Raw genomic sequence first — 22,010 nt, 5'->3', positions numbered from 1 at the left:
TTCGATATTTGATAGTGCCAACATTCTCATGCATACGGCCACATTCTCATACATCCTCCTTAACATAATTGGAGCATTACATTAATTCTATTGGTGATGCAGTTTTGACATTTAATGTTCCGTGGTAACATCCCTATTGATTTAACGTTTTAAACTTTTGTTTTCCCTTCGCCCTTCTTATTGTTACTTTCTTTGGCTTACAATAGGAAAAAAAAGACTCGTTTTTCTTCTAGAATGTTTTTTTTTTTTTTTTTGCTAGATATGTCATGTTCATCATATTTAAACCTATCTTTTAGGTTGGTGTTTTGTTTTAGGTTATAACTTTTCGTTCTTATTAAATTGACTTAAAAAGATGATCAAATCGAGTAACTTTTTAATTATACGGGTGAAAATCGAATATAAATAGTTTTGTTTGAAGACTAGTAGGGAAAATAAGTAAGACAATTATTGTAAATACTAAATGATCTTTGTTTTTTTTTTCATTAAAAAATAAATAAATATTCATTGACTGTTTTTTACGAATTTTATTTAAAATATAAAACCTCTAAACAAAAAGGTCCTATGGTCTAGTGGTTAGGACATTGGACTCTGAATCCAGTAACCCGAGTTCAAATCTCGGTAGGACCTTTTCTTTTCTAATTTTTCCTCGATTTTATTTTGGTTACTATATTTTTAATTTTCCCCCTATTTTATTTTGGTTACTATATTTTAATGTAATTAATAGCATGAGCTACATGGAAATTCAAAGACGAAGGGTTTGAAGCTACCCATTATTTTTTTTTTCTCATATAAATTTGGTCCATTTTGAGAAACAATAAATACTCTATGGTTCTTAAATTTTTTTTATAAAAATAAAAATTTATTAAACTAAAAGTAGGGACTAAATTATAGCCTTTTTTTCAAATTATGATAGCCAAATTTATAATTTAACGTTTTATTTTTAATTCTTATTAGGGGTGGGTGAAAAAGAAATAAATTGTGTGCACAACCCTATATTTTTAATTAATATATACACAAATCTACTTTGAAAAATGTCGGCTTGGAAAATAGGTTTGACCTATTAAATTATTGCAAAACAATTTAAAAAAAAAAAATCTAAATATGTTTTTAGATTGTTTTTTATAAAAAATTACAAAAAAAAAAAATCTTAAAAAAAAGACATTATGGGAGGACAACATGCAAGAAAACTACATATATTTTTTTTTTTTTGGAAAAACTATAGTATATATTATATAGTTTAATTTTCATGAAAATATCTTATAAATCTGTAATGAAAAACTAAAACTATATAGTTATGAACAGACCACAAGGCGTATCAAAAGTATAAATGCACAGTACACTCACATAGTATAAGGCAAAATTAGTCCAATGAGAATTTGAGCTTGCTCAAATGAACCACCCATAAACAAACACAAATTCACATTTCTTTTCTAAAAAAGATGTTTCTGTAATTGGACTCTATATTCGTAGGACGCGTCGTTACACTAAGACGTTCTGTACATTGGCGAGGCTTGTCGAACTTTAACTGCTAAAACTACCAAAGTAACTAACCCGCAAGAATCAGACTCATTGGATGACCAAAAATGTTTGACCTGAGGGAAGGAGGGAGGAAAGAGATTCAAGAGTAACACCTAGTTTGAATCTTTACAAATCTAATTTACGATAGAAAGGAATACTTTTTCGAGATTTCGGAGTGGATAACTATAACCACCGAAGACAATAAAACACGTGCCAAGAACAATCACGCTGGAATACAGAATGAGGAGCTGAGTGCTGGTGGTAAAACACAAACCAGGTGTGGAGCAGCAGGATTGAAACTTATGTTCGCCTCGTCAATATTTGGCAAACCGAGTTTAGGTGGGCGAACGTAACCAGCCACCAGTGGCATGCATAGTATTGAGATCACCATTCTTGACCCTATCATTGGAAAAGCATTATCAAAATGACAGCAGAATTAGAACCTAACGATCTCTTTCTTCTCTCTAAGTCACCTATCACCATCAGTTTCTTGTGTGTGATAAAAAGGGTAAACAAACCTTGCTTGGGAGAGAGTGAAACATATCCTCTTTTCCTACCGGCAATCATCCAATTTTCGGACTTAGCATCGATTTCGTACAACACATCATCAAGCTGCACAAGCAATGAACGTCACATAGCATCATTGAAACAGAAATGCATGGATTTAAGGCATTTTCTCATAAGTTTTCCAACAATCATGGATTTAAAAATCAGAAAACAGCGTCAATGCAAGAACTTGTTTCCATAACACTCAACTTTATCCATGGAGTTGAGGATAATCCATGACTTACATTGCATTTGGAATTCTCATTCTCTGGTAAAGTATTTAGCCTTTCAATCCTCCATTTCATTGTAATAAGCTGTCCGACTCTTAGGCCGTCGGAAGGAAGAGGAAGAAAACCAACAGCCAGGCAAGGATCAAGTACTGGCCTTTGCAAAACTAGAGCGCTCTTGAACAGCAAGTCCTGTTTAGCATCTTCAGTTCCAGTTAATTCTATAGCAACAGGCGGGTGTGCCCCAAGCGTTCTATCCCCAGAGATCCCATATCTAATATTTAATATGCTTTCAGGACTTGTCACTGCATCTTCATCTGCAAGTGAAGATTAATTATGGAGCTTAAGACTTCACGCATTTCTAATTCTTACAAACTAAAAATTAATTGGCACTATCGTGGAATGCGTGTGACGGATATTTTTGGTGTCTAGATATATGGCGTGAGGGTATTAATTAAAACAACACAATTCTTCCTTATTTCAGATGCCTAGATATCAACTATCAATAATAAATTTATTTTTAGTCGTCTTTACCTTCATAATTTGTTTTACCTAAACGTATGCTGAAGAGGATTCCTGCTCTAGAAGATGGGGAAATAACTAATGGGAAGTAGCCCGACAATGGTCTTCCATCGTCATTTCCAGTATGAACAAACCCGTCCTGAAGATCAAGCCAAGCGTCGTATACTGTCAAAGTAGCCTGAACTTCAGAATGTATAATCACCTGAAAGTAACATTGAGCAACACAACATACGGTCATACAGAATTTAGATCATGGCAGAAGTACTCATAAGTCATAAGGAGGAAAATCTGGTTAAAGTTGTGGATATTAGATCACTAAATCTGATTCATAAGATCCTTGATAAAAATTAGGCAAAGACTGAAAAATGTTTTTCCCTCAAATTTCATAAGACCCCAGATTCCGAAGCAGCCTTTGTGAATAATAATAGTTGATTATAAATCCTATTCTCATTCTTGTGCTCATGAAGTTGTAAATGGGTGGGATAGCTTTTTTTTTTTTATTTTTTTTTGGGGGGGGGTGGGTGTGATAATAAAGATGTTGTTTACAATCTTTTAAGTTGGAGTTGACATTTCTAAGCAGGAGATTAAAAGTTCGAATCAACCATGGAAGAAAGATGCTGTTTTCTCAAAATAGTAAGCGGCTCTTAGTAACATAAAATAATTAGGAGCACAGAAAATCCCTTGGCACGCTTTTCAGATCACTGACTTTAAAACCAAAATTCTTTTTCCTTCGGAAGACATTTTACTTCAAGCCAAACCCATACAGTCTGGGGATCTCAGGAAATTGGTTTCCATCCAACATCTTCCCGGAGTAACCTTGTTAGATGTACCCTCCTTAGCCATCCCTAGGAACTTTTTGGTCAAAATTTTCAGTTTAAGTGGACCTAGTGATGGACATTGGTGTTATATAACCTTCTAGATTTTGTTTAGGTCCCAAATCCAAAACGAGTTTGGACCTACGGCTTGAAACCGATCACGCCCAACTGAACCAAAAATGATGTGTTCTCAATAAACTTGCATCCGACATTAAAAAAATTAAGTGCAAAATTGTAAGCTCAAAAAGGGAACACAGTACCTGTAGAAGCAAATTGCCATCGTTGCATTTATCAGCAATGCGTGTGCTCACATGAAAAGGGTCAGTGAAATGCACAGCTAGAGTCCTGGATATAAGGCATGGTCGTAATAGATAAGAAAGATATAAAAAGAAAGTAAAAATTCAAACAACAAGTTGGAGGATTCTGGAATTGTAAACTGGCACATAAATATACTTCTCGAACGTCTGGTTGTGAAAAGCTCCAAATTCGATTTTCAGTGCTATTGTTCTCATTCCATCCACAATACTCTGTCTCTGAGAAGCGACTGCACATAAAAGACAAAATATCATATACTTGGAAGCCTAATCACAAAACCTATGAAATTTTCAGTGACACATAATTTTTGCATCATCTATTCATTTATAACCTGTGGTTGTTCCTCTTGCAAGCCTCTCATTGATAGCATGAATTGGTATCCACAAAATAGATGTCTCATTACTTGCCCAATCTGGGAACTCAATTCTACCATCACTGAGGCACAATCGTTCAAAATTCTTAGTTTCAACGGTGTGTGCCATGTCAACTGAACTTTTCAAGTCAACATAGGTCTCCATCTCAATTTCACGACATTCTACAATCTTCAAACCGGGACCAGTATCAACATGTAAGATTGCTCCTTTAAGGGAGTAATTGATGGGCCGAACAATGATTCCAACCCACTGAGGTTCATTTACGAGTAGAGGCGATGAAATCGCAGCTATAAGATCAACTAATGGCCTTGGCTTGAAAACCTAAAAAATAAAACAAAGCGCTTTCAATGTTCGAATGTACATACACCATAGTGGGGGGACAAAGAAAGTATAGTCTAGTCACTTTCCCTATAAAAGGAAAATTCTAGAGGTTACTGCCGGATAACTTACAACAACTTACTCGCATATATGATAAAGATCAAGCGTGGAGAGTTCAACAAAAGATGAATGCATGGAAATTAAATTAGAAAAAGCGAAGTAGGAGCAGATAAACAAAGACAAGTTCTCCCTCCAATGGAAAATCCCTAATACATAACTTTAAAGGGGAAAACTGCAATTAAATTATAAATTAGATTGGTCATCTTCTAAGCATAACTTGACATTCATTACCTTCAAGATAGGTCTAGTTGGTTTCTCATAACTCATAAAATCATCGCTGTCAGCAGGATCACCCTTGGAAAAACTATGAGATCGGAATCTCAGCTTCCCAATCTGGCCAGTAATAACCCCTAAAACATAAGAACCTGGTTTCTGAGGAGGCAAAGCAAGGGTAATAATATTACGACCAGGTTGTAGCACAGTTTCCGTGGAGCTCCTTATCGGCTGAAATACCAGGTCAGAAAGATGAGTTACTCCAAAGGTTGATGCCAAATGAATCTCAATGATATGTTGATAAGCAAGTATTAAACAAGCATACCTTAACACCTTCGTCCGCACTGTATGTGGCCATCAAGGTAAGGCTCAATGAATCAAGAGTTATATCATCTGGAAAGCCACTCCAAACAGTAATAGACAGAGTTCCAGGATCACCATCGCATAATTCTAGGGGGGGTCCGGGATTTCCAGAAAATGTAATTAATGATGAAACATCCAGGGGTACAGGGTCCTTCATCTCACTGTGTGCGAGGCGTACCACTTCTGATTGAAAAGCTTGGCGATCTTTTGTCAAAAATAAGCCTTTATCTAATGATAGCAATCTCACACAAGATGAGAGGTAGCCAGCATCGTCATTAAGTTTCTTTTGACATTCTGCCAAATTTGGAAGAACTTCAGCCAATAGATCCTGCCATCCTTCACCAGAAAAAAGGGCACAAACCTTCTCGTACGACTTTGCTGCCACATCGAAGTTACCATGTCTAAAGCTGACAGCAGCTATTTCACCATCAAGAACAACTCCATGTCTTTTCCACCAGGACCGATAATAATTTTCCGCAGCACCCTTAGTTAGCTCCAGATACTTTTTCTGAAAGCACAAAAACAGATTTGATGAAAATTGGAAAATGCAACCCCTACATAAATACAGGGAGATCATGGCCACAGATTCAACAACCAAGAGATCAAATTCTATTTAGTAGCAAAGAAAACAGAGCCATAATGAAACCCTGAGATGGATATATCCTTAAGCATAAACAACTTATGAACTTTGAAATGCTGAGTTAAAGAGGCTTCAAATAGCCATTATGATACACTCAATTTATATTTGTTCCCTAAAGAACATAATGCTGACAGAAACCATATTTTCTAATAAACACTAGGACACAAACACATTCATTGAAATATACATTTGAAAGTTTCCACGCAAAAAGATTGGTTTAGTTAATAATATTACATTTGAATCAGAATGTAGAAGTAAAAAAACTATATGTAAAATATGCCATATTACAAGAAGTTGACAGCATTACTTGCATATTTCTGATGATGCAATGCCTTTGCAACTCACGACTTGGAAAAAGAAAAGTCTAATAAAAGTGTAAAGCATAGTGCACGATGTGCATCAATACAAGTATGGTAGCCTTTTGTAGGTATTGCTGCCTGTTTTTTACCTCAAATTCCTCCACAGCTGATAAGCACTGCCATAGCTCAGAACTAGTGATTGTTTGCTTCAAAGCATGTTCCGCAGCAACATAAATCTCAGCAAGTCTCATAGGTGGATCAATTGTGTTTTCAAATCCTGGGGAAGAGTAAGTACGTGACATGGAGCTCCCATGTGTTTTATCAGGGGACATCTTTGATGGCACATCTGGACCTGATCTGCCAATATAAACATTAAAAATAAGTAGATAAATATGAATAAGAAATGATCAACATCAGGAGGGAGAAATGACAAAGTATGTGCTTCTAAATATACAATCTTCTATATTATATTACCCATCAATAAAAGTTGGACGATCATACGTTTCAAATGTATTTCCCACAGAAAGAGAAGCTCTCCGACGATTAGCTTCTCGCAAAAGCAAAGAAGGTTCTAGAGGCAGTTGTTTCTTTTGAATACCAAAGTGCTTGACTCGTGGAGTTTCTTGAAGAATAATCTACACAAAAAATTCATTTACATTTTTTATATAGTATAAAATATAATAGAGACAAGTACTTAAATAAAGATTGACATAGCCTCAACAGTTATCAACCAAGAGAAACCACGAAATGAACTACACGGTATCAACCAGAGGAAACAATTGCATGGTCGCAATTATAAGCTTTTAATGAAAAGTGCTTAGCCTATCTCTTCCCCGTAAACCAGATGATTACATCAGTTACTTATAGTTAAACAAACTTTTTCTGCAGAGAAAATATTTTGGGGTTAGAACCTCGAGTACTAAAGAGATGATTGAAACTACATAGCGTTTGATACTAACATTCAATCAATCTGAAACTTTACTAGTCATATAGTCGATTCTCATCACCGAGAGATAAGACAACATGTAAAGACTTCCATGCAGGTAACTTTGAAAAAATGTCTTCTTTGAAATTAAATTAAAGGCTAGAGTCCAGTCATTTGTTTTCCCCAACGTTTGGTCAATCAGTTAAAAACAGAGCACAACTTTCAATACATGAAGACACTCACAAACATCAGCAGTTTTACCATGCCATATATTCACAACTTACCTTTTCCTTTGCCAACACTTCAGATGAAGCATCAGATGGAACCGAAGGCCAAACTGATGGCTTGGGCCATGGTAGCATGCTCAGCCAAGCACTGCTCATAAGAAGTTGAGTTATAAAAATAGAAATTGATTGAATATAAGATGTTGAAAAGATTTTGTCTGGCCGAAACATGACCGAGAAAAATGTGAGGAAAGTAATTTCAATTTACACAGTCAATCTGCTATAATTAGGCAACTGAACATTGATCTTAGAAGTCAATAATGAATCTGGCACCTGTTGACTGGACTTCTCTCTATATATGAACCATATCCAATTAACTCTGCGAGCCTCATGAACTGCCAAAATCATATGACATCGCTTTTAGGTCTACCACATGTTCGAATAATAAAATATGCACAAATTCTCATTTATAGTCTTAGAACCTCCGAGAGAATTGTTAACTATTTGAAACAATCGGTTTTACTAGATCAATGAAATATTTGATCTTTTTCAAATATGAATGTTCTTAACACATTGATCAATAATTAAGACAATAACAATGTTTGAAATGCATTCAATGATGGCAGACATGAGGTAGAAGAAAAGGAGTGGGAAAAAAGACTTTAACTTAACAAAAGAAGAGAAGCAATAGTAATGCTCGCACTTCTTAGATGGTGATAAAACAAAGATAAAACATCACAGCTTGATCCGTGTACTATTACAAGCTAAAACGGATGATACAAATCAGAAAGATATAAGAAAGTCAAACATTCTATTTCTCAGACAAAGAAGAAATTATACCTTCACTCTGCATAATGAATAAAGATCACCCTGTAAGCGGAAGAACTCCTTTTCTGTATCTGGAGTCATGATGCCTTCACTATAATGTGAAGCAATTGCACTGATTAAAGCCAAGCAAGCAGTTGTTACCCAAACTTCACGCATACAGAAAGGTAATATGTTCTGAGAGAAATTTGAGAAAGAGGAAAAAGGTTAAATGAAAAACGTGGAATAAAAATAAAAACGGAAAAGAGATCTCAGCTAGCATCTCTAACTAGATACATAGAGAATATTTCTTATGATACAATGGAAGAAAAAAAAAATATAAATAACAAACACCTCATGTATAGACAGTGCCTTTGAGAAGGCAATTATGAATGTATAACCTCTCGAAGCAACTTCAAAGGGTCGATTCAGCTTGAATAATAGCTGGAAATAAACATATATGTAGGTGAGAAACAGTTCAAATCTGAAAAACAATTTCCTTTAAAACAACCTAAAGAATCAATGAAGAGCGACCAAAAGTAGAATTAGTGATAGATAAAATAACATAGCTACAAAAATGCATATGCGAACTCTTATTTGAGTGAAGATTTCATGTAGCATACAGTAATTTGATTTGTAAGTGTCAAGCAAGTGTTACCATCCAACGGACAACAATAACAGTATTATACAAATACGTTAAATCACCAATCATCCCAAAAGCTTAAAAACATAGATTATAGTAAATTTAATTATATAAATACTCTAAAATTCCCCTCATTTGTGGACTTAAAAATTTCTAGAAGGCCCAACAAGCATAAATCATTATTAATTTGGGAAAAAATTAAATTACAAGGGTTTGAACACGAGAGATTTTCCTCTGATACCAAATCAAATTACCAATCAACCAAAAAGTTTAAGTGGATGGATTACAGTAAATTTGATTATATCAATACTCTAACAAGATTTTGCTTGAACTGACTTGTGCAAGTGTTTAAATGTGTATGTGCGCATGAGAAGGAGATTTCTCAATCAATGATCAAAGAAATAAATCTAATAACACATTCTCTTTTTTTGAGAGGATAACAATTTGAGTGATGAATGAAATAAAAGGAGTTAAAAGCTCCCAAACACCAAAAGGTGAATTACATGAAAGATCTCATATTTGAAACTAAAGAAAGATTATAGATCCTAAAAGGATGTTTATATCTACACAAATAAAGAGTATTAAAAACAACCAAATCCAAGAAACCATTAAAATTGGAAGAACAGTCCCTGAAAATTTTTCCATTCCGCTCACATTCAAGATTTTTGTAAGACAAAAGTACTCAACATTTTATGGTGAAGTTCTTTTTTCATATCTTAAATTAAATCCAAATACTTCTTGATTATCATTTTCCTTCAATAGTTATACATCGAGGTTAGATTTTTCTACATGGCTGGCCAACAAATGAACAAGTTGCAACTAGCGATGGACCTAAGTATACCTCAATGGACTAAGGTACTAGTGACTTTCTTGAAAGGTTAAAAGGTTTAAATCCGTGCCCCACCCATTTGTTTGAACTAATAATAATAATAATAACAAGTAATCCATCCACTACACTTCAGCAACTATCTGAATAATCACTCAAAACAGTAAATGATAAAATCTAAGTATGATAAAAATATAAGAGATAGAATGAGCTAGCCAACATCATTATCTCATCAAAGCATGCGTACTTTCTATAGAGACCAGTGTTTTCCAACTTGAACAACTCACCTTCACCATCTACAGAATACATCTAAGCAGCCAATTATTTTAGTTTTTTTTTAAAAGAGATGCACATTTATTGATAAATGAAAATTTTAAGCAGCCAATTAAGATTAAGAAGAATTGTCAAAGCACAGGAACAAACTTGCAGGCAACTTAGACCAAAATACTATGAGTGGTCTATTTAAATGCAACTGAGCTCTTAATCAGTAACAATAATCCCAGTTATGCGCACCTTTGTTTGACAGGCAAAAAGATATTGTCTAAATTCAAATTCTCGAAATGAGTCATCTTGAACAATCTGTGTCAATGGCTTGCTCCCAGGATCGAGCAACGTTGCTTGGTCGTCACCATGGTCAATTCCACCAAAATCTCTCTTCTTCGTGGTCACGCTCACTACACAATTCAATTAGATTATATCACCAACCACAAATAAACATTGTCATAATCAAGTGCAAATACAGCAATTTTCTTTGACTGGAGAAATGGAAACCAAGTACAAGTACAGCCATTTTCTGAATTAGATTATCACTGCCAAGGAAAGCGGAGTATGCACATGCGTGCATGTGTGAGTAGAAAACAATACTTGTATTAAAAGGAAAGGAACTAAAAAAGGGCTGCCTTAAACAGAGCCGAGACATACTTGGCAAAAAGAGATGGTATCAAGAGGCAAGGGGATGCATTCATCAGTAAGGGATGAGTATTATACTTTTTCTTTTTTCTTTTTCTGAAAGGAGAGTATCATGCATTTGAATATCAAGCAAAAACCAAAAATGAGGAAAGTTTCTGTACATGGGAAGAAAAGGAAAATAGACATAATCATACAATAAAAATGCATGACACCTGTTTCTAAATAGCAGAGCTCTAGTTCATCATACTCTCGTAATGCATCTTCATGAAGCTGAGCCATCTCAAACATAAATGCCAAGCTTTCCTGGGATACAATAAAGCGTTAACAGATCCAAAAGGTTTGTATGAGAGGAAGGTGAAAATTGCTAAGAATGAATGAGATGATGTGGGTTTAATAAAATGGAAATTTCAGTTACTAAAGAAAAACATTCCTTACTTATATTAAGGGACCATTAAGGTGCCCTAAAGTCAAATACAATTGTAATAACGAAAGTACCATCCAGGAACCTCCATGTGCATGCATATGGGTAAATGACAAACCTTCAAAATAAAGAAATTGCAGAAGTTCCAAACTGGCATCAAGCGTTGTTCACTTAGCTTGCGAATCTCATCTTCATAAAACTGGACACGCCTATCCAGGGTATTTCTCATGGACTCCATTATCTTGGACTCCAGATCCTCCCAAAAATTTGCTTCAGGGCAATGTAGGTCTAATTTACAACACCTGACAGAAGCATAAAAACGTGCTCACCAAGATGCTTTAACCTTCAATTGTGATCTATAAATCTCCAACTTCTCCAATGCATTATCATTTTCATTTCATCTTTGAGGTCCGGTAATAAATGCATAACTCATAAGGTGGTGAATATTTCATAACAACATGGAAAATACTAATGACATTAAAAAAAAAAAAAAAAAAAAAAAAAAAAAAAAAAAAAAAAAAAAAAAAAAAAAAAAAAAAAAAAANATCTGAGACGGCATGCTTGAATTGGTTGAGGCCTTAGACTATGCAATGATATAGTAAGATAAATTTGTGACTAAAACGACATGTGGCCAAGTCAGGTATAAATTAAAAGGCTAAAAGGTTTCCAAAGTGCTACTATCTATACATAAAGTCAGCCAAAGATGTACTAACTTTATATCTAATTGACCTTTCAATAAACAGGTGAATACAGGAACCTGTGAGTAATAGCAAATATACTAGTGGAAAAATATAGAAGTACCAGGTTTACCTTTCTCTTTTTTTCGTGCTAAATTCAACTTCAACTTTGCTATACACTCTTTTTGCCTGCTTGGTGGCTTGATCGTTATTTGGGTGAGCTTTAGATACAAATACAATGAACCATTCCCGCTCATCATTTTGGACAATTAGCTTCAAGCGTGGTTTAAGGATAGTCTTAAACTCATCAAGATCCTAGACCAAATAAAAATAAAATTTTAGTTTTAGTGAAAGTATGAAAAAATGAACAGGAGAATCATCACTTGTCAAATACGGTAGTAATCTCAAACTATTCTAGGAACTTTAATAATTTCAACTTTATATTAATAAACTAAAAAATCTGTCCAAGTTAGTTATTTTCCAATACCATATAAATGAGATTACGAACAATGAAACCTTTAGTTACCTCACAAGTGACCAGAACAACAGTTGCATAAGGTTCACGAAACCAAAATAAATACTGCTCTTGAGGGAACCTACTACGGAGCCTTGCATCTGTAGTCAATATGAACTCAGCAGGCAACTTGTCGACTACAACGGGGTTACGTGTCTTGTTATTCAAACAAGCTCTTTTGAACGGTAATCTCTCCTCGAATCCATTCTTCACAGTAGGCCACAGGTCACTGACATCTTCAACTGAAAGTAATCAAATGTGTTAAGATTAGCTAAGAACATAGAGCAAGAACAGGGGGGCATCAGAGTATCTATTTATTTCACTATTATAAAGACATTTCAGAATGATTAGGATACAGATCTTCCGAAAAGAGAACTCAAGGGTACAACTACCGTTCAAACACAAATTGCCAGCAACCAAGTGGAGGACAGGCAAAAATTCACGCAATAAGCATAAAGATAAGAACTTCTAAGCACTTCCCAATCCAATCTGGAAATGGTTCTTATCTTAGAACAAAAAAAAAAAAAAACGGAAGAAAACAAAAAGAAAGTGTGAGTTCTCAAGCAAGGTCCTCAATGTCATACAAAATTTGTTGTAAAGTAATTAAGCACATTAGATACAATACAAGCTTATGAATCGCAAAGCCATGAATTCACAGCTGGAAATTTGAGAATGTGTTATTTAGAATACACTAAAGCAAGCATCTACTATCATTTCTGAAGCTAACCTCCTATTGGGATCGCGCATCAAGCAAGTCCATACTCAATTCTAGTTCAAATCCCTTAGTGTAGATAAACCGGATTAAAGAACTTCATAATCAAACTGAAATTTGGAAGCAGGATGGAGGGGATATTGAGATTCACCTGCAATTACGAGGCGGTCGAAGGAATTCTTGATCGTCTGGAACTGAGCAAGGAAATTAGCCATCCTCAATCTGTGACAAATGATCGCAGATCATAGATCCATGGAGAGCAAGCTCGCCACAGAGAGAGAAAAGAGAGAGACAGAGAGAGAGAGAGAGAGAGACGTTCAGTGAGTATGAATCTAACTGTGGTGAGCACCGTGAAAGGTTAGCTGAGGAGTTTCCCGGCGACCTGGAATCCAGTGCTTCGCGTCCTACACTACGACTTAGGGCAACCAATAAGGGCCATCAGGTCCCCTATCCAATTTCAATAGGTCTCCCCATGATTTTTTCCTTTTTTTTTAATCATTGGCTAAAACAAATGACTTGTAACCATAGAGATAGTATTACTTACTTATATATCTAAGATCTTCTTAATTAGCTAAATGAGATTCCAAAAATTCTCAAGTGAGCTTTAGTTTAGCAATATTCTTAGTCGGTTTGGTCATTTTCTTGACGAATCGAACAAACATCTTTAAAGTTTTTCAGATATTCAAGTGATTTCGTCTTTCAAACTTCGAAATCGATAGAGAATCTCTAGTCTTTTTGTGAAAGCTCGATCTTAATCTTTTAAGAGTCTTTTGAATTTCAAATTTTGAGAATTTTCTCCGCATTTTCTATTGATAAAATGGGGAGCTAACTCTTTTATTTATAAAACTGATAGGTTGAATTGCAAATTTGGATGGTCTAATTTGAACATAGTTTAAATCAATTTAGTCAATATAATTTTAAAAGTTTTAATTTGGTTGATCATTCGATCCGATCTAATGATTGCTAAATCATGTTTTATCACTAAAAACCACTAATTTTTCTTTGGTTTTACTTTATGTTTAAAGGATTAATGAAGGAGAAATTATCATGAACTCTACACGCAGTGTCAAATAGAATTACAAGTAGAAAACGATGGAGCTTTATAAGCTCGTAACAGTTGATCATTACCCAGTCTCACAAACCTGCTCATAATCTAGTTTTCACAAAGGGGAAGGATCCAAAAGCTTCGATTTTTGGACTATTTGATGAACTAAACCACAAAGAATTGGGAAATTTCACCCCAAGATTATCTAAGAATTTTGTTGAATTTAATGAATCAAAGAATTACCCAGAAATTCAAAATCAAAACAACTAAATTATACAACAATCTTCCTCTTTCCGATCAAGCCATAGACATATTCGAGAGCCGACTGGGAGTTGCTCGGAAATTCAACCACCGGAGAGTGGGTCTCCGGTTGGGCGGCGTCAACGCCCTTCTCAACATCTCTCTTCTGCCCTGAAGCCGCCGGAGCTTATCTCCGGCTGCCGTCACATTACGGCCACCTCTACCCACTCCCCCAAAACTCAAGCTCCTGCAATTCGATCTAAGGCTCCGGCTCCGGCCACCTTCCCTTACGGCGCCGGCGTGCGACGGTCTGGAAGCAGGCTGCTGTTGGGACTGGAAAATTGTAGGCATTTTTGGAAAGTAGGATCAAAACCCAGATGGAATTTGGTGGAGACGAAGTGGGGGTTTGAATCTTTTAACTGGGTATTTAAGGAAGAAAGATTAAGAACAGGGATGGTTGTGGAGTTGGGGGAGGAATTTTCAAAGAAGTTGAGTAATTGGGTTGACTGGCTGAAGGCTCACTCGGTTTCCTATTCCATACTTAGTCTTTAAGACTCAGCCGTTCTGTATGACCAAAGACTTTCTTGGAAAGGATGCTCCAATCACATTTTGGCACCTTGAAAAGAAAATTCATGGAAGATCTCATTATTAGATTGATTAAGTTAATGACAATGACAATTGGATAAAATTGAAAGTTCATAAATTATGAACTTGTTAAAAACATAGAATTGCTCCATTAAGGATTCCTTCAGAAGCACCCCCAGCACATGATCTGTAAAATGGTTATTAATCACTATGCCATCACAGAGTAAATTTGAAATTACAATACGTTTCAACGTTAACCTAATGAATTGTCATCTCTAATCTATTTCTTCTAATACGTTTTTCCTCAGGTTAAGATTTCCAAGAAGGTCAGCTTCTTTTATTGGCAGGCGTAGCATGGGGCTTTAACACCATGGATTGGGTCCAGAGGTATTTCTCCTTGTTGGGCTGCAGTGGTGCTTTCAAGTTTCAATCCTGCAATGCATCTGAGGATTTGGCCCATATCTTGAAGAATTGTTAGTTTGCTTAGCTGATTTGGGATGGTTTGTTTGGCTCCTAACAAGGATTGTGATCTTATTTTTGGAATGGTTTTGTTCATTTCCCTTTATGGATGAGGGTACTTTTCTTTAATGTGCTGCTGAGAAACAATAGAATCTTTGAGAGTGTGGAAGGTTTTGTCCCCTGCTAGATTGTTTCTATTACTAGACTGTAAACATCTATGGTTGAGGATTGTTGGGAGGAAGTCCTGCATTGGCTAATTAAGGGGATGATCATGGGTTTATAAGTAAGGAATACTATTTCCATTCGTATGAGGCCTTTTTGGGGAAACCAAAAGCAAAACCGTGAGAGCTTATGCTCAAAGTGGACAATATCATATCATTATGGAGGTTCGTGGTTCCTAACATGGTCATGTCAGTAGAATCCTCAAGTATCGAACAAAAATGTTGTGAGCCTCGAAGGTGTAGTAAAAGATGACTCAAGTGTAGAACAAAGGGTGTACTTTGTTCGAGGGCTCTATAGAAAGGAGTCGAGCCTCTATTAAGTAGAGGTCGTTTGAGGGCTCCATAGGCCTTAGGGAAGGCTCTATGGAGTACTTTGCTCGAGGGGAAGATTGTTGGGAGGGAGTTCCACATTGATTTATTTGGTATGAGCCATTTTGGGAAACCAGCTTTGAAGAGTTTCTGGTTTGAACGAGACTCTTCTCCTCGACTTGCAGCACCTTACATAAGTTTTCTTTATTTACACCAATTAGGATACCTCATTTCCCATCTTTTTTTCCCGTAAAGTTTAGACTATTGGTTAATACAAGTTCTCTGTTTCCTATAAAAAAAAATGGAAAAACTTATAAACTACCCAGGAAAGTTCTCTCATAGTCTTTACTAATACACCCTTATCTTTAGTTCAAGCAGACGAAGGTTCATTTTTGTTAGTTCACTCCTGATTTACAGAAATTTATTCCAAGCTAAATAATTCATGTCTCACAATATCTGACTATGGACAGGGTAAACTGTAACCGCCCAAGCCCACTGCTAGCAAATATTGTCCTTCTTGTCCCGTTACGTATCACCATCAGCCTTACGATTTTTAAAAAGCATCTGTTATGGAGAGGTTTCCACACTCTTATAAGGAATGCTTTGATCCCATCTACAACCGATGTGAGATCTCTCCATCCACCCCCCTTTGGGAGTCCAATGTCCTCGCTGGCACACCGCCCAGTGTTTGGCTATGATATCATTTGCAACAGCCCAAGCCCACCGCTAACAGTTATTGTCTGCTTTAGCCCGTTATGTATCGTTGTTAGCCTCACGATTTTTAAAACGCGTCTGTCAAGGAGAGGTTTCCACACCCTTGTAAGGAATTGCTTCGTTCTCCTCTCCGGCCGATGTAAGAACTCACATAAACCATCAAATTTTACATAAAAGTGGAGACAAATTGCATATGACGCTTTAATTTTCCTTTACTAATACCAGAGAGGATGTTCTAACAGAGTTAGATGGCTAACCCATCTCCAAATCATCTATAAAAAATTACTAAAGAAGCAACAAAATGTATTATAGACTTAATGTCTCTATTAAGCTCAACTTAACTTCGTTCAGTATCAGATGGGACAATGAATAAACACTCATTTCCTAAATGCACTAAGAAGAACTTGTTTCAAGTGTACAACTATTAATTATAAACATCAGTACTAATGTTGATTGATCCACCCAAGAACTAATGCCATTGTAACAACTATAGTTGAAAACCCATGAATTAGAGAAACTTGTTCTACAAATGTGAGATTGTAGTTAAGAAAACAATCAAAATCAGTATGCCATTCAACAGGGGTGGTCAGATCATCCAGCCTCATTGAAGAATGAGAGTAATTCACATGGCTCTAGGGTGAAATAGATTGATTATAACATATTCTTCAACATTGTACAATGTATAAGCTATAGATCTTTAATTTTTTTTCTTAGAAACCAGCATCGACAAGAAAATGTTTCCAAACTAAAATGATCGCTCATAAATTGACACTGAAATCTGAAGTTCGTCAATTACTTACCCGTGCAGCATTTCAAAAGCTTTTGTATGCTCCTTCAAATTGCTCTTAAAACTTCCCCTCGCAATTCCTGAAATGTGGAGCCACAATCATTCACTCAGAGCATATTTTGGAAAGAATGTGTATGTTTAAGTTCGGATTTATAAGATTAATCATCCGTTTCGAATTGAGAAAGTTCGAGCAAGAAATGCTCTAAATAAGATGGTTTCGAACCATTCTATGTCGAGAGATAACAAATATAGAAATTCATTTGAAGTCCTTTCGGATCTGAAGTCATTCAAAATCCTACGGAAACAAATTCAGAGCAAAATACACAGAATGTCGTCTGTAAGAAGAAGAAACAGTGGAATTTCCCTCCTCTTTCCCGATGAACTCTGATTTTCATTAGGCGAGATAGGGAAACTATGATCAACCGAGAATCGAAAGCGGAAGCTAACAGTAAATAGGTTTCCGATTGATTAATTTGTTGAACAACTGAACAACAATGTAGTTCAAAATGCCCAATAAAGAAATCAAGAACGACCTAATTCAACATCATGTCTGAAATAACACAGATAAGAAATCACTTACATGGACGAATTCATGGCGAATGGAAGTATCCTCCACGACTACAAATTCGCTATTTACTACCACATTCCTTCTCCGCTCAAAACTACGTATAAATTCATTGATTTTTTTTTTAGTTCAAACGCATAAGAACTAAGAATTACATTATTATTAATCATAAAAACTATAAAATAATTAAGCCCATTTAACTTGAAACAATTACATATTAGATAACCTCGTCAGAAGTATATCATACATCTACTGATATCTGTCATGCGTTCATCAGGTCAATTTTTTTTTTCAACCAGAAACGAAATATTTTTTTTATAACGGTGGAGAAATCTCCCCCTAGCATAAGCATTTTAAAAATCGTGAGGCCGACAGTTATACATAACAAACAATATCTGCTAGCGATGAGCTTGAGCTGTTACAAGCACGATGCACGTTCATTAAATGAAACTCAAATTCAAATCACATTATAGATTAAATAGTATTTGATATCATTTCACATTTCATTTTGGACACACCCATAGCTAATATTCCTCTCCATCATTCACCCTACCAAACTAGTACATATCTTTTTAAACTTTATTCTCTCATTTTTTTCTCGGTCAGATCTTTCTTTATCTCATCTTGATAAGTCAGTGGATTCGACTTGATATTTGACAAAAACTAGCGTCCAATCACCTCATTAATTCAAGAAAAAAGCGGTAATTCATATGTAAGATTTTTTTGTTTTTATCAACCGTCAGATATAGATAACGATGATTAAAATTGATATACCAATCCTTTTGAATTATTGAATCAATTAAAGCTTATCGAATCTACCCACCAATAAAGAAAATAAAGAAAATGTACTTTCATTAAAATATATATATATATATATATATATATTTTGTGGAAAGTTAAAAATTATATTGATTTGTTTTTTTTTTATTTTTATAATTAATGTGTTAATTCATGCAACCCATTTTTGTAATAAAAGAGTTTGGGAAAAATAAAATTGGAATTTTATAATTACGAAATGGGCATTTAAAATTTAAAAAAAAGAAAAGAAAAAAAAAGGCGAGAGCTTGTCCACGTCAACAGCATATTTTTGAGAATTTTGGTAATTTATTTATTTTCCACGTCAACAGCATGACATCCGAAAAAAAGGCTCTGCTTTTCGAAAGCTCCCATGTCGGTCCCACACTTAGCCTTTCTTTTGTCGTCTAGCTTGTCCCACGTGTCGTCTTTCGATGTGGAATTACACGTGCCGCCTGATTAACGGCCCATATTCCACTAGTTCGCTTCAGCCCTTAATTACCGCAATATATAGGGCTATTTCGGTAATTTCACTTTCGCTTTGTCAGTGCGGCGAGTTCCTATTGGGTGAGTTGAAGTGTTTACCTGGATTGTCATGTAGACGATTATTGCCCAATGATTCGTGAATATTAAAAAATTAAACGAAAAAAAAAAAAAAAAAAAAAACTGCTAATTGAACTTTAATATTTTCGTGTTTTTTAAAATTTATTTATTTATGGTATAATTACCGGAAGAACCTGAGAAATTTGGTAAAAAAAAAAATGAATATGGAGAAATTAAAGTCGGCGCCGGAGGCCGATTCAGAGCGGCCGAACCTGCCACCGGGGTTCCGGTTCCACCCGACCGACGAGGAGCTGGTGGTTCACTATCTAAAGAAGAAGGCCACTTCACAGCCCTTGCCGGCGGCCATCATCGCCGATGTTGACCTGTACAAGTACGATCCTTGGGAGCTTCCAGGTGTGTTTTTCGCCGGAGTGAGTTCCGTCGACAGAGGCTAAAACTGGGATTTTTAGTAAAATTAGTCAAGTTTTGATTTTTTGTTTGCGGTGAAAATTTCAGCAAAGGCTAATTATGGAGAACAAGAATGGTATTTTTTCAGTCCACGAGATCGAAAGTATCCGAACGGAGCTCGGCCTAATCGAGCTACCGCGTCCGGGTATTGGAAGGCGACAGGAACCAATAAGCCGGTGATTGCTTCGTTAGAAGGGAACCCGAAAGTTGGTGTTAAGAAGGCTTTGATTTTTTACCATGGAAAGTCACCGAAAGGAATCAAAACCAATTGGATCATGCACGAGTATCGCTTAGTCGATTACAAACACGACCGCGGCAAAAAAAACTCATTGAGGGTATGAATTTTACACAAAGTTTGAATCTTTTCTTTTAATTTTTTCTACCCAAAATGAAATTTTGTTGCTTTTATTTATTTTTATTTTTTTTAGCTCGATGATTGGATTTTATGTCGGATTTATAAAAAACCCAATTCCAATAAATTGGGAATGGATCACGAGCAAGAAGATAGTTCGAATTATGTGGCTGAACAAACACCGCCCACGACGGTAACGACGATTTTTAGTGTGTATCCAGAGTTAGCTTCTTCGTTTCTTCCAACAAAACGGATGCTGCTACGATCACCATTGTGGGACGACGAGCAACCATCGAGCAAGAGATTACAATTAATGGAAGGTGGCAGTGACAACTCAATCGCACCCCTACTCAGCCAGCTTAGAAAATAGAGTTTACAACCTAGCCCTCTATTCTTGGGTTGGATGGTAAATTTATTTAAAAATTATACTTATTTACCGTACATTAAAATTTCATAAAATTAAAATATCAAATATTTACAAATCACAATTTATCATTAACATTAGTTACAAATGTTAATTATTTTTAATATTTTTAAAAGTAGGGTAGAATTTAGTTAGATCGTAACTCTATTTTTGGGTTTGGTTAGGTTGACCCGATAAAAAAATATCAACTCACAAACCGAACCAAAATTTCAATCCAACCCAAACCGAAAAAAATGTAACTCAATCTTACTTTTATAATTTGAATTGGATAGGTCGAGTCATACGAACGCAATATTAAACCTCTTGTAGGTAATATGACCCAACCCTTGAGGGAATATTAGAAAAAAAAGGGGCTTAAACTTAATTTTCTAATAAAATGGAGGCACAAGTCAAATTTTCGTAAATAATAAATTTTACTTTCAAAAAGGCAAGATTCGCTCCACTTTAAATATGCATTCATTTTATTTCAAAATAATAATAATAATAAATATTTAATGCAAATTTAATTTAATTATTTCCCTTTTAATCTCAAGAGTTAAATTAATTGCTACTTCATATTATTTTCATTTAAGTTGTAATTTAATTTAATTTTTTAAAATAATTTTAAGCTAGATATTTAATTTATCTAAAAAATAAATCAAATATATAATTATAATTCCAAGTATTAGATATTCAACATATAATTTATTATGAAGTATTTGTTTACAAATTTATATGATTAAATTCTTAAGCTATTTTGTTTAATCTAAAATTATTTTGTAAAAATTTAATTAGAAAAAGTAGTTTTTATCAAAAATATATTTTAAAAAAATCAATCACCCAGCCCACAATGCAAAAAAGCCAACAATTCAAGGCCCAAAATTTATTTAAAATGAGGATAAAACGGACTTTTGACCTAATCGTAATCAGGAACTGTTCGTGAATAATCAATTTAATTGTCGTGGTTATATATTATTAGACAAAACTTATACTACAATGCCAAATAATCGTAATCGACAACGGAATTATATTCCTCGTCTCCTTCTCCACCCCGTTTAATATAAATACACACACACACACATATATATATGCGCGCGCGTATACTACAATGCCAAATAAATGGGGTCGACGACGGAATTATATTTCTCGTCTCTTTCTCCATCCTGTTTAATATAAATATACATATATATATATATATTTTGTAATGTATATATATATTTGTATGTATGTAGGTGTAAAAAAAAAAAAACTGACGCAAGGGCATGCGTAATGTGGTTTCTTCACCCCCACGTGCACCGCATGCTTTTTTGCTCATCTACCCCATTTCCTCTGCTTTTTCGTCCTCCAAAAATCATATAATTACATTTTAGACCTCATAAAATTTCACTATTTTATTTTTTATAATTAATTTTTTTGCAATATTTTAATTTTATACTCAACTCTTTAGGAAAAAAAAAAAAATGAACACCTTTTTTTTTTAATATTAAATATTTATAAGTCACAACTCATCACTATCATTACCCGCGGTAATCTTTTAAAAGTATGGTAGAATTGTATTGTACCCTATTTTCGGGTTGATTGAGTTGACCCCGACGAAAA

General features: G+C 35.0%; 2 protein-coding genes, 1 long non-coding RNA gene and 1 other non-coding gene across 5 annotated transcripts; 2 read left to right on the top strand and 2 right to left on the bottom strand.

The window, feature by feature from the left end:
- The first annotated feature begins 555 nt into the window (after positions 1-555).
- On the top strand, positions 556-627 carry TRNAQ-CUG. The gene has a single exon. It is a non-coding gene; the product is annotated as a tRNA-Gln (tRNA).
- A 723-nt stretch (positions 628-1,350) lies between these two features.
- LOC111788037 (trafficking protein particle complex II-specific subunit 130 homolog) lies at positions 1,351-13,292 on the bottom strand. Of its 2 annotated transcripts, none has more exons than XM_023668175.1 (21): positions 13,077-13,292; positions 12,226-12,455; positions 11,833-12,014; positions 11,141-11,324; positions 10,814-10,904; positions 10,206-10,366; positions 8,578-8,667; positions 8,260-8,421; positions 7,753-7,814; positions 7,480-7,570; positions 6,745-6,905; positions 6,420-6,627; positions 5,294-5,839; positions 4,987-5,199; positions 4,275-4,638; positions 4,082-4,172; positions 3,889-3,973; positions 2,844-3,015; positions 2,310-2,608; positions 2,037-2,130; positions 1,351-1,917 (listed from the first exon to the last, which is right to left on the bottom strand). In XM_023668175.1, the coding sequence occupies exons 1-21, from the start codon at positions 13,138-13,140 to the stop codon at positions 1,742-1,744; spliced, it is 3,726 nt and encodes a 1,241-aa protein (XP_023523943.1). In that variant the 5' UTR covers positions 13,141-13,292; the 3' UTR covers positions 1,351-1,741. The 2 variants fall into 2 exon arrangements, with proteins under 2 accessions (XP_023523943.1, XP_023523942.1); XM_023668174.1 differs by having other exon boundaries at positions 2,826-3,015; positions 13,077-13,290.
- A 3,833-nt stretch (positions 13,293-17,125) lies between these two features.
- LOC111788936 lies at positions 17,126-17,970 on the bottom strand. The gene is made up of 2 exons (XR_002814243.1): positions 17,866-17,970; positions 17,126-17,365 (listed from the first exon to the last, which is right to left on the bottom strand). It is a non-coding gene; the product is annotated as an uncharacterized LOC111788936 (long non-coding RNA).
- A 1,420-nt stretch (positions 17,971-19,390) lies between these two features.
- Positions 19,391-20,490, top strand: LOC111787611 (NAC transcription factor 56-like). Its single transcript, XM_023667628.1, has 3 exons — positions 19,391-19,602; positions 19,705-19,991; positions 20,085-20,490. Exons 1-3 carry the CDS (start codon positions 19,407-19,409, stop codon positions 20,376-20,378), a joined length of 777 nt encoding a protein of 258 aa, XP_023523396.1. The 5' UTR covers positions 19,391-19,406; the 3' UTR covers positions 20,379-20,490.
- The last annotated feature ends 1,520 nt before the right edge of the window (positions 20,491-22,010 follow it).

The sequence above is a fragment of the Cucurbita pepo genome, chromosome LG02 (assembly GCF_002806865.2).
Source record: "Cucurbita pepo subsp. pepo cultivar mu-cu-16 chromosome LG02, ASM280686v2, whole genome shotgun sequence".
NCBI classification, from domain to species: domain Eukaryota; kingdom Viridiplantae; phylum Streptophyta; class Magnoliopsida; order Cucurbitales; family Cucurbitaceae; genus Cucurbita; species Cucurbita pepo.
This window is presented reverse-complemented; position numbering and strand designations above follow the sequence as displayed.